General features: G+C 40.7%; 1 protein-coding gene across 6 annotated transcripts in view; it reads right to left on the reverse strand.

Annotated features, from left to right (window-relative positions):
- Positions 1-17,526, reverse strand: part of ATP8A1 (ATPase phospholipid transporting 8A1) — a 266,396-nt gene extending 248,870 nt beyond the window's left edge. For 5 of the 6 annotated variants that reach the window (XM_078001749.1, XM_078001748.1, XM_078001747.1 and 2 more), the window contains exon 1: positions 17,261-17,526. Coding sequence is in view for 4 of the 6 variants with exons in the window: in XM_078001747.1 (XP_077857873.1) it covers positions 17,261-17,309 (49 nt within the window). In the remaining 2 variants the exon portion in view is untranslated. 6 annotated transcript variants of the gene reach the window in all.
- Between the last annotated feature and the right edge of the window lie 307 nt (positions 17,527-17,833).

Below are 17,833 nucleotides of genomic sequence, written 5' to 3' on the forward strand. Positions count from 1 at the left end.
GTGAAGGAGCAGACATACAGAGCCAAAAAAAAAAAAAAAAAGGCAATGCTGGGCAGAGTGAGAGATCCCAAAGATCCAGTTCAATGAACCTCAGCTGTGATACAAGAGGATCCCTTAGAGTAAATGCCTAACTTAGTAAGGGCTCTGGGTCCAGACTGCCTGGATTCCAATGACAGGATAAGGACACATGACATGATTAATCAAAGTACAGATGACATGAAAAAAAAAATCAGAATTCAAGAAGATTTTGACAGGCTGAATAAGTTGAAGGTTCTATACTAAAGGCCTAAATAATCAACTGTGTAAATACAATATGGGAGACACCTGACCCAGCGAGGCGTGTATAGTATAAATGTTTTTACTGCTTTTATTGCTTTCTTATCAAGAAAAAACTTGCTAAGAATTTGAGGTGTCTCAGAATGGAATGGGCTGTCATAAAAGGGGGTGTGTTCCCTTCACTGTGAGGTATTCAAGCTGTATCAGCTACTGTGTTGCATTAAATGACTTCTAAGTTCCCTTCCAACTCTAGAATCCAAGGATTCTATCCTTTTATTTATTTATTTATTTTAAAGACAGCTATAAGCTTATCAAGAGAAACACTGATACAGTGCAGGGTGCAAGTTTTCATCATTTTGTACATGGAAAAGAGTATTATTAAATTAGTTACTATAAATGCTTGTAGGATAGTTAACCCCATTGACTTCAGTAGCAGTGTGTTCATAGGAAGATAAAACTGAATTATAGCTCTGAATGAGCTAGGCCTTAAAAAGTACTGGGGAAAAAATGAATGAACAATGATGAAAGTTATCTGAATCATTACAACTTTCATTTTTAGAGCTATTTACGCATTTGATAACATACAAACATGTAGATATATGATTGGTTCCAACAGACTAGTCCTTGTTTGATTACAAGACACAGAAACACCCAAATAACATCATTATGCTGCTACATTAATCCCAGGATGAGTCAGTGGAGTTTAACTGGCACCTGCTTCTTACCTCCATTGTGACTTTGCAAGAGAGGAAAAACAACTCACCTTTTTTTTTTTTTAAACAAAATCTCAATCATCAAAATCATCCAGTGAAGAAACTAAAGTCTTCCTGCCCATTACAACTTTGTTAGGGACATCAGTACAGCATACACAGCAACATACACTGTCCATAAACAAGAACAAGTGTTTTATCCTATAGAACCAGACACTACCCAGGGTAAGGAAAGTGTGACACTCTCATCTGCCTGCTGATAACATGGTGCCACAACCAGGTTTGCAAAATACCAACAAGCTCATTAAACAAAGCTAGAAAAAGAGGAAACCCACAAAAGAGCATCCAAGAACTCCAGCATGCCCTAACTCAGACTCTGAGAATGGGTGTGGCTCTGGGATGGCTCATCTACCACAAGCACTGTGGGCAGTACTGAAGAACCCACCAAGACTGGTCAGATGAGACTGGCTCAATGAGCCAACAGTCATTTTCACAAAACAAAGTAAGGAATGGTCGGCATCCTTCAGTTTGTCAGGATGTAGCTAAAGAAGACGACAGAAACCTCCACTAAACAGATTAAGCAAGGATGTGTGAATGACAGCTGGTGGGCTGCAAAGACTTAAAAGACCCAGCACAATGCTCAGTGACATTAAAGCAATGACACCTACACATGTGTGAGATTGCCGCACGCCCTACTCAATCCACAGGTAGAACAAAAACGATGCGAGGGTGGATGAAACAAATGCTTCAAGAACCTTCTAAAGCCATAAAAAAATCACCCCATGCAGAAAGTACCTCTTAATGCAACGTTTGTACCTCGAGATGCTACTACTACTAATTAGAATCATGAAATTAGCTCTCTAGACCTGCTGGAATACCATCTGACCACTGCCATGCAAGGTATGATGGGCATACAGATGAATATAAGAAAACTCCACAAGACTTCAAAAACCACTCCAGCATTTTTTAAAGTTCAGTTTCCAAAATCTGAACAGCTTGATCTTATCCCAGTCACTCACCAGATGCAGATTCAAGAAACATTTGCTTAGCACCTACTTTATAGTAAGTGTTTTCATTTAATATATCCAGTTTGGAAAATGTCCCTGCAGTTTGGAGCACCTCAAGAGCCAAAACAACACAGTGATGACATGAAAGACTGCTCTCATCAACTCTGATTGGGCAGCAAAAAGTCCTGGCAATGTAATTATCGATCCCAAACAGAATAAATCCATACAGTTCTCAGATACCTAAAATTCATAGCGATGGGGAACATGTATTACACTAACAGGTACATTTACTGAAATTCTAAAGAATATTCAGAGAAAAGAAGATGGGGGAAACAGAAGACGGAAATTCTGAAATCCAGATTTTAGGATGAATGCAATACTCTAAGAGAATAAAATAAATGTCTACAAACATATGTATTTTTGGCACATGGGACTTTTCTCACTCCTTTCTAAGATGCAAGCTGGTTTTCATTCCTTCATCCCAGTGTTTTCTATTTCGGTAAATGGCACCATTGTTTTGGGCTCAGGGCCCAAAACTTTAGTCATTTTTGACTCCTTTTTCTTAAAATTCCATATCCTATCCATCAACAAATCTGTTGGATCTATCTTCTAGCTATATTCTGAATCTTGACCCCTCCCCCTCATGTCCACTGATGCTTAGTAGTTGAAGCCACTATCATTTCTCCTTGTTTCAACCCTTACCCCCAAGATGAAATCAGAATCCCTGGGGTAGGACCAGGGGTCAGTATGTTGAAAACTCCTTGGGAGATTCCAATGTGTAGCCAGGCATGGTCTCCTCACTATACAACAGGCAGATGACTCACTGGTAGGTATTACCACTTTATCAAAGAGAAACAGGAGTCTAACAGAGGTTAAGTGACATGCTCAAGGCCACACAGCTTTGAAGGGCCAGAACACACATACCACACCAGGCCTATAGGAAGTCCCGGTGCCTCGTTTCACTTTCTTGCCAGTCAATTATTTATAGGGCATGAGCTTAGGATGTTAAAGATAGCTTCCAGTGTAGTCATGCCACACAAAAAAATATGCCCTACTTGTTAGGTGGCTACCATGTCAGGTCATCTGGTACGGAGCAGACCAAAAACAATTTATTTGCTTCAATGAATTATTTAAAAGGCCAATTTTAGCTGAACATACGGAAAAATGTCTGACCTTCCATAAAGAAATTACTAAGTTCAGACTGAAGGCCTTTGTATTAGGCTTAGTTAAAATGAAAATATATAGGAGAGTGGTTCACCAACCACAAGGATAAATTCCACAGGGAAATTCACTTAATAAGTTCAAGGGGGAATTCAATTTGGTACCTGGGGAAATTAAAAGGTTTTTTTTTTTTTTCTTTTGCTAATTGTATTCACTTGGAAGTCAACAAAAGGCCAACTCATGTAATGATTCTTTTACTGAACTTTAAACAAAGAGAGAGAAATCAGTCGCCATCTGGGGTTAAATTGAGCCAACAAATTCAGAACTTTCCCTCCTCTACAAGATCAAATTCTGGCTTTTGAAAAGAATTTCCATCTGCAAAGTACAAATCACATTATCACCTAATAAAAGGAAAGTCTAGATGCAGAGACAAATAAGGATAGAAGAGAACTATAAAATAAACAGCAATCACAAATACTGGACACAATGCACTTGATCTACAGTACTATGGTGTTTTTCTAATCCCCAGAGCTTCACGTGATAATCCTCCCACCCAGCAGGGGCCACCGGCAGCATCCTAAAGCCAGAACCCAGCGCCCATCAGAGTGGCCACCGAGAAACACACTGGCCAAATAAAGAGTCTCAAAAATTGGCCTCATCTCAGCAATTAGGGAAGGCAGGTAAATTGGGAGTTTTCACATTTTGTACATTAACCTATAAAAGATTATCTCATGTCATAACGGGATAAATCAATAAATCTAGACTAACGAAAACATACTCCTTAAAAAAAAAAAAAAGTTGCCACAGAAATTTCAAAGACTTTTACCAAGTTATTATGCTATTTTTTCAGCTCCAAATGACTAAATATTTGGGCTACAAATATAGGCTGAATAAAGCAACTAATTACTACAACATTCTAAAAGCAAGCAGGTTAGCAAAAAACTAGTAATGACACTGCAGAAAAGCTCATATTGAACAAGCTCCCAGAGTAGATATAACACCAGCTAAAAATAAACTAAATGTGTTGTACTCTTCACTTAGTTGTACTGAACTGAATGTTCAATTCAGAATTTTAAGGAAAGTCTTCAAAACCTAATAAATAGTATTAATGTATGACCTTGATCATTTCTGAGAGGGGAAATTAGGAGTATAATCAGTCCTATTAGCTAATTGGATGACATACAATTTACCAAAAATATTAGGGTTTTTTTTGGTAAATATTTTTGGTAAATTGTTTATCACCCAGCTACCTAATGCTCTTGGTTTCTTGACTCACAACCTATATGGTTGTATACAATTTATTTCCATCCTCTCTGCCAGCAAGTAAATTCAAGGTTCTACACCAGTGTTTTCAATACCACTGCACATTAGAATTACCTAGGAGATAAAATATTAATGCTTGGTTCCTATCCCTATAGACCAGACCAACTGATTCCACCATTCTGGGATGGGTTTAGGAATCAGTATTGTTTAGAAGCTCCCTAATTATGAAGCCAGGGGTGCGCATCACACGATGTGGCTATAAAAACAACCAACATTTCACAAGTCTCCCACTGCCCTATCCACGTTGGACACACATTTCATTAAAGATAGCAGAGGTATTCTTCCTCATGTCATTTCTCTAACATTTACCCACAACAATGAAAATCAAGTTAGGGAAGTTGACTTAAGTCCACTGAGAATATTTATCACAGCCATATTGGCATAGACGGTAGACTGAACCCAACTTAAACTTAACATATAGAGCAGCCACCAGGATTGGGTAAAACTTAAACCCATTTCATTTCTTTGGTCAGAGATAGAACATGGCCTAGGTTAGGAAAAAAAAAAAAAAAAAAAAAAAGTAGAGTGAGACAGACTAGAAGGGAACTGGAAAGGGCCAACTAGTCACAGCCACTGGGATGACAATACAGTGGCAGAGCAAGAGATCCAGGAAAAATGGAAATGGGCAACAACTACACTCAGAACCAAAGATCTCCTGCATGGGGCAACAATGTGGGTTCAGGTGAGTTGGTCAAAAGCAATTGTGGGTAAACTGCAAACAAATGATACTCAGAAACCTTGGCAGGCCTGGTCTGGCATCAAAACTGATCACAAATGCTGAGCACTGGAGTCCAAGCTAGGGTTGGGAACCAGCATCTCCTCCTGCCAAGAGCAAGGCAGGGCCCCCATCCTGGAGCTCTATAAGCTGCTCAACAGGCACTCAGGGTCAGGGAAGTGGTGACAGGGTGTGCATGCCTCATCTTTAGAGTGCTAAATCAGAGCTCTTTAAATGTCGATGGTAAAGATTTTTGGGACTAAATCTATGTGGGGTTGAGGAAGGGACAAGGGAAAAAGATGGTCTGTAGAAGCTGGAAGATTTGTTTTATACAATGTTAGCTTTATTTCAGGACCAGAATTATCCACAGGGACCTAGGTCAATTACAGAAGCTGAACTGGTCTAGGCTGGCATCAGAACAAACCATCTCTTTGACTCACCCCTGCATGCATACCACTGTTTGCTTGTTTCATTCACAAAGGTCAATCTTGTACTCTCAACAGGTCTGGCCCACTAAAGTGGTATTCTGGTCCAGAACCCAGGCTGACTTTGGCCTTCTTAGTGACATTCTGAGCTGTCACTCAACTAATCTGATATTATTAAGCACAGCCCCAGATGGATCAAGATCAGTCATCTCCTTCAAAGAGAGTTCACACAAAACAATGAACAGAGGCTCAATTTAAAAACAGACACCTCTCTTTGCCAAGTCAATTAGAGGTCTAATTAATCCATGAAGCCAAGTTCGATATAGTTGTCCCTTTAGAACAAGTGATGGTGATACTGTACATAAAAGAATACTACTTAGAGCTTTACCTACTTCACATCTCATGCTAACATTTAAATAAAAATGAATAGGAAGACATGGCAGGGTGTTTTATCATATATATTTTATAAGAGATTAAAAAAATGGAAACAAAACAGGCTACAAAAGATGCCACAATGTACTTACATAAAATCTCTAAATTGCCACAAGGGCCAAGTCAAAGGCAGTATTATCTAAGCACCAATATAATGTGTGAGGTTTTATACACACGTGACTGCCTTCTGTTGTTAGGAAGGGAGCTGAAGACTTAAATCTCGGGATCTATGTATGTATTTCTAATAAGCTTACTTTGAGCTATGGGTTTCCATTACAAAATTTTATATTCTGAAAAATTCTAGTAAATCCTAACAAGTAAGCATATGCTAGAGGTATAATTTACAACTATGCTGATCAATAGAGTGGCCACTAGTCACATGTAGCTACAGAGCACATGAAATAGTCCAAATTGAGATGCACTATAAAATGCCCACCAGATTTAGAAAACGTAGCACAAAAAATGTAAATTATCACTTGTAAATTTTTATAACAATAAAATATTGAAATAATATTTTGGCTATATTGAGCCCAAGAAAATTCATATTTATAATACATATTAGTTAATGTATTATTTATATGTTATTTATATGTTATATGTTAAATACACTATTTTTTTGTTATTTATATAACAAAAAAATTTTTTTTATATGTTATATGTTAAATACACTTTTTAAAAAATATTTATTTATATGTTAAATACACTATTACTTGTATTATTTAACATTAAATATATAGTATTAAAATTCATTTAACATTTCTTTTTACATTTTAAATGTAGCTGCTTGATTGTGGATCATGTTTTATTTCTTTTAGTGCTGATCTGAGATAAAAATGCCGATTTGATAGGGTAAGTAGATTCCATGGAACTATTAGTTAAATCTAGCTGGTCTAAATTTCACCTTATTCCTAGCAAAAAAGAGAAAAAAGAGTATTATCTCAGCTATCCTGTCAGAGCCACTATATGAAACCATAAAAGTAGTAAGTTGGAAGCAGAGTCCACAACACATCAGCAGATAAAAATGAACCATTCTTTCTCAAAAAGTAGTAAAACCAACATATACCTGGTCAAATCTTATTAATTTAACACCTCATTTTAAAATACTTTGCTTTAAGGTATATAATATAATTTTAAAACCTACAGAGACAAAAAGTAACTGAAAAACAATATCAAAGTAGCAATAATTGAAGAGGGAAACTAAGCATACATGACTCAATATAAGAAACATGCCAATTCTCTTAATATATATTTATAAACAATGCAATTCCAATAAGTATCCCAACATTTTTTAACTTGATTCAATGACGTACTCATAAATTCAAATAGAAAAATACACCTATGGGGGGAAAAACAAAAACAAACAAACAAACAAACAAAAACCAGAAAAACCTAGAGAAAAGAGCAAAGAAAATGGGACAGCTAAGATAATATTTTTTATTGTGTTGCAATAAAGGAATTTGATACCAGGAGCTAAAAGGGACCAAAATAAAGAGAGGTGGGAGGGAAGGGAAAGAGAGACTGACTCCAGAAAACAACTCAAATATATACATAAGGAAGCACCTCAAATCAGTGTGGGAGGAAAGGATTATTAAATACATGGTTATTATGTCAGGTAAATAATTTGAGGAAAAAATTAGATCCAGGACTCACATTTCACCACAAAGTAAATACCACAGGAATTACTAATATAACTGTTAAAATGAAACCCAAAAGTACTAAAAGAAAAACATAATTGAAAAATTATCTTGAAATGAAAAATATGACATTAAAGCAGAAATTTAAAAAAACAGAAAGATTATACATCATAAAAATTAACTTACATACTGCTAAAGCACTACAAAGTTAAGACAAACTATGAATAAGGAAAAAGGTAATATCTTTAACATATAAGTTCTTAAACTTCAATACAAAACTTTATAAACAATTCAGAAACAAATCACTACATTTACCAAAATATGTTCAACCTAATAAAGCAATGTAAACTTAAAGACTTACTTTTTACATTCTATATTCATAAGGATGAAGAAAAATGCTATGCAATGCTGCAAAAGGGATAAACAGGCACTCTCATTCACTTTCAGTGGGAGTGTAAACCAGTATAATCTTTCTAGCAATTTTCAAATATGTATCAAAAGTCATAAAAAGATATATATTTTTTACCCAGAAATTCCATGTCTAGGGACTTTGAAAAAAACATCAGAAAGGTGTACAAAAAGATACAAAGATGCTTGTTCAAGAGTTTAAAAAAACTGAAATGACCTAAATGCCCACCCATAGGGTTCTTTAGTAAGTTATTCTGTACTAACATAAAAATGCTAAGCTGTCATAAAATTAATAAAATTGATCTGTTCATTCAACAAAGATTTACTGAGCTGCTACCAAGTGTCAAGCACTATTCCAGGCATAAAGGATAAAACTAGCAACAGACAAAATTTACACAAATCTATATTGGCACAGATAACCATAAAATTACTAAAAATAATTCAGATTACCTCATTCTTCCTAACAAATATATATTTTCTGGAAAACAGAAAGGACGTATACTAAAATTCTAACATTGTAAATATATAAATTTATAGGAAGTATACAATATTTTATAATCACAATGTGATTTGGATGGCATAGTTTGAGATGAATTTTATTCTCTCCTGCAAGACTTTTTGAAGCATGAGTTTTTCCCAGTGATCAGGTAGTACCGCTATCAAGACTCAAAGTTAAGCTCTTCCATTAAAAACAAAGCTCAGAGTCATCCATTCATTCAGCAAATATAGAGTAGTGGCTATGTGGCAGACAAAACTAGGTGTAGAGGGTACAGCAGTGAACAAATCTCACAAAAACGCTCCTTTAGTGGTGCTAAGGTTTCAGTAGGAGGGTACCAAGTGCATCTGGATTTAGTTCAGAGTATTTTACAAACTGGATTATAAGGCATTTTCATCTTTAGGGCATAGATCCATTCATTTAACCAATGCTTGTGCTCCTACTACGTGCCAGGCAACGTCCTCATGGAGAGCAACATATCAGTGGACAAACCAGACAAAAACCCCTGCCCTTAGGGAGCTTACTACCCAGAGAATACAACCATTGGAAGGTTTGGGCTCCTTTCACTAAGAGGTAAAGAACGAAGGGGAAAGCGGTGGCCTTCACGTCACTGACACTCTAATGAAACCATGTGAATAGAGATCCACACAGCAAACATTTCATTAACTTCAAAAGCATCCTCTGACCTACACAAACGTTCCCATAGCTGTAACATAGGTACATGCTTCAATTCTGTTTTTGAAATGACAGAAAAAAAAACCATGAATTCTGCACTGAAGATACAAAACCTAAAATAATTAGATCTAATACACTTATCTCTCCAAAATTACACTAAGTAAAATGACACCTATTTTGAGACTTTCAAATATTGATGCATAATAACTGGTTTTTAAAGCAACAAAAACCTTAGTCATCTTTTACCTAGAATAGCCTCCTAAAATTTTTATTTTATTTATAAAATTTATAAATTATTTTATTTATAAAATTTATAAAAATTGCTTTTGATTCCTTTTGTTACCTTTTATGTAAATAAAACATAGTATTCTACATAGTTAAAACATTTCAGAGTTGCCATTTAGAAAAACAATTCCTAAAACAACTTCTGGAAACATCGCTTAGCACATATTTTACATAATAAAATAAATGTCGTTATATTTTAGCATTATAGTATTCAATAGAAGAAAACGCAAACCACTGGATAGGTATGTGAAGTTTTTCTGTGTGTGCATTTCTTTAGTTTTGAACAATTTAATCCTTATTATATGTAAAGTAGGAGCTCCAGAGCAGTTTCTATTTTATCCAAGCAAGAGTCTTTGGTCATCTGAGAACTTCACTGTGACTGATTCTGTTGCCTGCCTGATATAGTTTGGCTGCATCCCCACCCAAATCTCATCTTGAACTGCAAATCCCACAAATCTCACATGTCATGGAGGAACCCAGTAGGAGGAAACTGAATCATGGGGACAGGTCTTTCCCTTGTTGTTCTCATGATAGTGAATAAGTCTCACAAGATCTGATAGTTTTATAAATGGAAGTTCCCCTGCACAAGCTCTCTCTGCCTGCTGCCATCCATGTAAGATCTGACTTACTCCTCCTTGCCTTCTGCCATGATTGTGAGACCTCCCCAGCCATGTAAGTCCATTAAACCTCTTTCTTTTGTAAACTGCCCAGTCTCGGGTACGCCTTTAAGTGTGGAACTCCCTAGAGACTTGTTGAATGGCTTTGACCAAAATGCTGATAATGATACGGACAATGAAATCCAAGCTGAGGTGGTCTCAGATGGAGATGAGGAATTTGTTGCAAACTGCAGCAAAGGTGACTCTTGTTACGTTTTAGCAGAGACTGGCAACATTTTCTCCCCACCCAAGAGATTTGTGGAACTTTGAACTTGAGAGGGATAATTTAGGGTATCTGGTAGAAGAAATTTCTAAGCAGCAAAACATTCAAGAGGTGACTTAGGTGCTGTTGAAGGCATTCAGTTTTAAAAGGGAAGAAGAGCATAAAATTTTGGAAGATTTGCAGCCTAACAATGCGACATAAAAGAAAATTCCATTCTGTGAGGAGAAATTCAAGCCCGCTGTAGAAATGTGCATAAGTAAGAGGAGCTGAATGTTAATCACCAAGACAATGGGGAAAATGTCTCCAGGGCCTATCAGAGACTTTGTGGCAGCTCCTTCCATCACAGGCCTAGAAGTTTAAGAGGAAAATATGGTTTCAGAGGCTGGTCCCAGGGCCCCTCTGCTATGTGCAGTCTAGGGACTTGGTGCCCCTTGTCCCAGCCACTCTAGCTGTGACTAAAAGGGGCCAAGGTATAGCTCAGGCTGTTGCTTCAAAGAGTGGGAGCCCCAAGCCTTGGCTGTTTCCACGTGGTGTGGAGCCTGCAGGTGCACAGAAGTCAAGAACTGAGGTTTAGGAACCTCTGCCTAGATTTCAGAAGATGCATGGAAACGCCTGGATGCCTGGACAGCAGTTTGCTGCAGGGGCAGGGCCCTCTTGGAGAACCTCTGCTAAGGCAGTATGGAAAGGAAATGTGGGGTCAGAGCCCCCACACAGAGTCCCTACTGGGGCACTGCATAGTAGAGCTGTGAGAAGAGGGCCACCGTCCTCTAGATCTCAGAATGGTAGATCCACCACCAACTTGCACTGTGCATCTGGAAAAGCCACACTCAATGCCAGTCTGTGAAAGCAGCCAGGAGGGGGACTATACCCTGCAAAGCCACAGAGGCGGAGCTGCCTGAGACCATGGGAACCCCTCTCTTGCACTGGCGTGACCTGGATGCGAGACATGGAGTCAAAGGAGATCATTCTGGACCCTTAAGATTTGATGGCCCTGCTGGATTTTGGACTTGCATGGCGCCTGCAGCCCCTTCCTTTTTGCCAATTTCTCCCATTTGGAATGGCTGTATTTACCCAATGCCTGTACCCTCATTGTATCTAGGAATTAACTAACCTGAGTCTGATTTTACAGGCTCATAGGCAGAAGGGACTTGCCTTGTCTCAGATTAGATTTTGGACTGTGAACTTTTGAGTTAATGCTGAAATGAGTTAAGACTTTGGGGGACTGTTGGGAAGGATGATTGGTCTTGAAATGTGAGGACATGAGATTTGGCACAGGCCAGTTGGTGGAATATGGTTTGGCTGTGTCCCCACCCAATCTCATGTTGAATTGTAACTCCCACAATTCTCATGTGTCATGGGAGGAACCTGGTGAGAGGTAATTGAATCATGGGGGTTGGTCTTTCCCCTGCTGTTCAGATAGTGAATAAGTCTCATGAGATCTGATGGTTTTAAAAATGAGAATTTCCCTACACAAGCTCTCTCTTTGCCTGCTGCCATCCATGTAAGATATGACTTGCTCCTCCTTGCCTTCCGCCATGATCGTGAGGTCTCCCAGACATGTGAAACTGTAAATCCATTAAACCTCTTTATTTTGTAAATTGCCCAGTCTTGGGTATGTCTTTATTGGCAGTGTGCAAATGGACTAATACACTGCCCAATAACCATACACCTTTTTCCTTTTGTAACACAGCACTGGGTAATGTGTCCACCTGGAAATTTCCATTTCCCAGCTTGCCCTGCAAATGTAAACCAATGCAAAATAAGCATTAGCTTTTGTGTGGCATTTCTGGAAAACCTGTTTGTCTTTCACCTTCCATTTTCTCCTGGCTAAAACTATTGTATATGATGGCTGGCACCCCAGCAACCATGGTGTGACTTTATGGAAGTCAAATTCTCAGGACGGTGAAGCAGAAAGGCACAAGGAGTCAACATCCCTTATGACTTTGTGTAGCAAGCACAGCCAACCCTGACCGTCTACCTCCATACTAGTTTTACAGGAGTGAGAAAAACTATTTTGTGTAAGCTACCATTATTTCAGTCTGTTTCCAGATTACAAATGCTAAGTTCAAACACCCATTTGATTTATCTGGGGCAGCTAAATAAAGAGACCTAAAATTCTTAGTCTTCTGCTTTACCTACTCTTGCCTTCTGGCGAATTTTTCCATCAGGGTTTCAACTATTGTCTCTCAACTCAAGATTCCCAAGTTTGAGGCTTCTCACATGTCATCTCAAAATTTCCAACTACCTTTGAAACACGTCCATTTGTATGTCCCAGTTATCTCAAAATTTGAATTAGTATAATCTCTTATTTTACTAATCCTTCTTCCCAATTTCCTTATTGTTTAATAGATTTTCTCAACCAATCAAGTTCAAGACTGTAATGGAAATTTCTTCAAAATGTGTTTCACTAGCACCAGGGTATCTTGGGAGGCTCATTAAGAATGTGAATCCCCAGGCCCACCACAGATTTACTCAACTAAATCTTCATGAGCCAGCCCAATAAGATCCTTGGTAATTTATGAACATATTACCAATATGTTATTACCAATGAAATATCAATATGCTATTCCCAATAAGATCCATGGTAACTTATTAACATTAGAATTCTAAATTATTGCTTCAGAATTGCCTTTTAAAAAAAAGTCCTTCTCTCTCCTGCCCTATGTTTACTAAATATTCACTAAATAGCAAAGTCCTATAATATGATTGATATAATTTGTCTGTGTCCCCACCCAAATCTCATCTTAAATTATAGTTCCCATAATCCCCAAGTGTTGTGGAAGAGACCTGGTGGGAGGTAATTGAATTATGGGGGCAGGTCTTTCCTGTGTTGTTCTCATGATAGTGAGTAAGTCTCATGACATCTGATGGTTTTATAAAAGGCAGTTCCCCTGCACACACTCTCTTGCCTTTGCTCCTCCTTCACCTTCTGCCATGATTGTGAGGCCTCCCCAGCCATGTGAAACTCTGAGTCCATTAAACCTCTTTTTCTTTATAAATTACCCAGTCTTGGGTATGTTTTTATTAGCAGCCTAAGACCAGACTAATATAATGACCTTTGTGACCTCATTTCCTACTATTCTTCCTCTCACTGCTCCTAATTCCAGATTCTCTTCTGCCTTGGGGCATTTGCTCTGGCTGGAATACCCTTCCCCCAGATCCCTATCAGGCCAACTTTCTTATTTCCTTCATGCCAACTTTTCAATGAGGACTAGCCTAACTAACCTGCTTAAAATTGCAATCCATCCACCCACCTTAAACATTTTGCTTTCTCTTCATTTTCCCTATAGCATTTACCACACAACAAACTCTATAATTAGCATATTTTGTATGTGTTTTGTCTCCTGCCTCACTAGAAAGTAAGCACCTCCAGGGCCACACTTTTCCTCTTCTGTTAACTGATATATCCCAAGTGCCTGCCTGTAACAGTAGTTGAAATTCAGTAGACATCTGCTGAATTAACTAATGATTCAGTCAGAAATCTGATTCTTCCCTTCCCACTCTCACTGTTCCACTCCAATACTAATTCTGACTTTTGTCATTTTAAGACTGTTTTGCAACAGTCTATCTACAATACTCTTTCCTCCAAACCAGCCAACACACTTCCAGACTTACTAAGTTACTATTTTCAGGATGTCCCTCCCTTATAATGATGTGGCCCCCAACTGGCCCTGTTAGATATTATATATTGGAGTTACACTTAAATAAGAAATTAGATTCAATGAACTCTACGATCCTGTTCAAATATTTGGTCTTGTGTCCAAATGACTCACCTTGGCATTTAAAATGCTCTGTAATCTGGCAGTAGTCTACCTATCCAAACTTATAGCCTACTCCTTCCAAGTTTCCCTATGCTCTCAGCCAATTTCCTTAAGAATTCTGAAATAAGCCGTGTTCACTTTCCCCATTTGTTCATGTCATGACTGTCTTCAACACTCTCCTAACTATAGAAACAGATGTCAGTATCCTTTAGGATCCTGCTGCTCAGACTGTGATCTGCAGGCCAGCATCCTTCAGCATTACCTGTGAGCTTCTCAGAAGTGTAGTAACTCTGGCCCGACTCCAGACTTCCTGAATCAGACTCTGCATTTAACAAGATCCTCAGGTGATTCCTATGAACCTTCGAGTTTGAGAAGCAGTGTGTGAGGGCTCATCTCAAATCACATTTCAGTGAAATGTTCACTCGGCAGGCCTCATGTTCAGGAATAAGGATGTACTAAATTCCTAGTCTTCCACAGGTCCTGCGTCCCCCACGGCATGCACAATGTTCCACTAACAACATCCCCTCTTAGACTATTTATTCCCTCTTAAGTCCTTTCTCCCCAGTTTGGTTGTAAACAACTTACAGGCATGACAGTCATACATCTGGCCAATCTGGATGCAGGGAACAGAAACCCATTCAAGTCATTTCAAGGGGGTGGGGGAAAAGAGCTTATTTTAATGCTACTTGGGAACTAGGGCTATAAAATTCGGGGAGGGCAGGCTTCAAGGTCTGGCCACCCTCTCTCAGGATCTGTGTCTGCCCATCCATTGCGTTCTCTTTGCCATCTCTCTACTCACCCAGTTTCTGCTTTCTTCTATCAGCAGCATTCCCATGGCCTATTATGGCCATCCATTCTCTCCCCTACCAGCCTATTCACCTCTGTTCCCTTCTGCTTTGACTCCAAATCTCTAACTTTAATGTTTGCAAGAGAGATATGATTAACACAGAGACTCTTTTTGAGCCAAACCACAAGGTTACAACTGTCTGAGTCACATAAGAATTGGTTGCCCCTGGGTCAGGAGCCAACCATAGTCCAATCAGCTGAGGCCAAAAAGGCTGCAGTTCAGAACAAGGCCCTCTAAGCAGCAGGGCTTCTCTCAAAGGAGAATATTCCTTAGGAAAGGTAGGACTATATTTCTTAGGAAAGAAAAGTGTGGGCAGAGCAGGGAATGAGCCACAACGCTAGCCCCACAGAATCATCATTTGTCTTCACCACCATCCCAAGCACAATGCTGAAGCTATAATAACTGGAATCAACCAATATCAGGGGAAAGAGTTATTCACCAAGCACCACTATGGCCCTGACACTGTGCTGGCCGCACACGGAATACAAAGATTAAACAAGCAGCAGTCCTTCTTTTCCTAGAGTTCTTAATCCAAATGTGTCACTGAACTAGTTACTTGACCTTGGGCAAATTACTAAACCATAATGGGCCACAGTTTCCTCAACTATCAGATGGCACTCCACCTTCACCAACCTCCAGGAGTGTTGTAAGGTTCCATAAGGTAATCATTGTAAAAGTACTTTGAAAAATACACAAATCAATCAAGAACAGTACTGCAGCCCTGTAATCCCCTCACATGCCACAGGTTTTGCAGTGCTCTCAGATTTTTTCTCTTCCCCCTATTTCCCACAATATATGACCCATCAATTGCTGTTATTTAAAAGAACACCACCAACTATTACCATTATATTTTCATACCTCTATGACTAATTTCACCCAGAAGTGTGTAAAATGAATTTTTAGTGTGCATTTAAAAAATATTATAATGTATTCAACTGTGTATGTAAAACTATAATGCCCTATATAAGTATTTTTTGGTGTATTACAAAAGACAGTGTGTACCGAATTCCTATGTAGTACACAGGCCAGTTTTGACTCTTGTGTGGCCCTCTCCCCACAGCAGTTTCATTTAATATTTCCGAAATACTGCAATCAGAAAATTTCAGGGACCCTATTTTTACAGGGAGACCCTAAGGAGAAAAAATGACCTGTCTCCACCCCTGAAATCCAATTCTCCTAACTTATATATCTTTTTTTTTTTTTTTTTCTAAAACCACTTTACCACCGTCTTACATTAAAAGATGGAGGTGGGGAGGAAGAGCGGGAATCAGTGATAATGGCAAGATAGATTTCTGAAAAACATGTTATTCCACCCTCTGCAGGATTCAAGTACAGGTTTATGGGAGAAAACAAACAAACCTTGGGATGTTTACGGTCTTGGCTTTGACGCGAGCAAAATCAAATAATATTTACAGAGTGCCTGCCACATGGCAGGCAGGATGTTGAGGGCTCCTCGGATACGATGAAGAGTCTGGGCCCTGGGAAAGCTTACTTGCTTCTACCCCGGAGCATCTGTTGCTCAGTGTTGACAACTGTGGCCATTCAAGAGCTGGCCCCAGGTGGAGCAAAGAAAACAGCTTCCACCTGGCTAAAAAGTCAGCTCAGCTGGTGGAAGTGAGGGTTTCGGGCAAAAGGGAAACAAAAACGAAACCTCAGACGCGAGCCGGTGGGACTCCGCTGCGGGAGGCAGAATTATAGAAGCTGTAATGCAGGGGACCCACTCGGCACCCGACCCCGACGCAGGCTCCCGGAGCTCCGAGAGGCAAGGGACTACGGATCAAAGGATTCTGCAGCCCAGGAAAAGCAAACTCGCTTCGCTGGGAGCTCAGAGAGGGGGTTGCAAAACGGTGGGCGCTGGAGGCAGAGGCGGCGGGCTGGGGATCTGCTCACTAGGATGGAGAAGCTGAGTGGAAATCGAGCTGGTGGGGAGGGAGGTGGGCAGGGCGAGTGCGCTCAGTGACTGGGACCTAATGGTCACACTGCGGTGCTAAGCACGCCTAGGGGCTCCCGCCGAGAACACCCATTCGAAGGTACTGGAGCCTGGAAAGGGTCTACGAGTGCACTGAGGGCAGCGCGGGGGGAAGGGTCCACTAGGGGCTGGGCGCGACAGTCGGACTGCCGACGGGGAAGAGGTGGGATGCGGTCTCTTCCAGGATAAACACACACACTCACACGCACACTCGCTGCCCGACCCCGGGTTAGCCCCGAGCCTCAGCGGCCCCTCACCCTCGGCGCGGGAGCGGATCTCCGACACGGTCCTCCGCATGGTGGGCATCGCGGCGGCGGCGGCTGCAGGTGGGTCCTCAGCCCGGACTCTGCACCTGTCACCTCGTGGTACGCGCGGGAGACCCGGCTGCGCCGCGCAGAGCGCTCAGCTGCAGCCCGGGCCGCGCCACCCACCTAGGGCAGAGCCGCCGCCGGGCGCGGCCCCCGCACGCCGACAAGAGGAGAAAGGCGGCGGTGGCGGCGAAGGTGGCGGCGTCCGCAGAGCTGGTCTAGCTCTCGCTGCAGCCGCGGAGGGGCGGCTCGGCGAGGGGCGGAGCTCGGGCGCGGGCGCCGGGGGTGGGGCCTGCGGGGCGCGCGCTCCCCCACCCGCGGCCGCTCTGCGAGGAAGGCGGGTGAGGGGCGGGGAGAGCCAGGGGGAGCCTCCTTCGCCCCGCCCCGCCCCCTTCGGACCGTATCACGACTCAAAGGGGGGGATCAGTTCTTAACCTCCTCAGTCCTCCAGCGTTTTCGCTCCGCCCGGCGGAGTTAGTTGTCCCGGTCCCTCCTCCAGGCCACTCGGACTCTATCGCGTCT

Source organism: Macaca mulatta, chromosome 5 (assembly GCF_049350105.2).
Source record: "Macaca mulatta isolate MMU2019108-1 chromosome 5, T2T-MMU8v2.0, whole genome shotgun sequence".
NCBI classification, from domain to species: Eukaryota; Metazoa; Chordata; class Mammalia; order Primates; family Cercopithecidae; genus Macaca; species Macaca mulatta.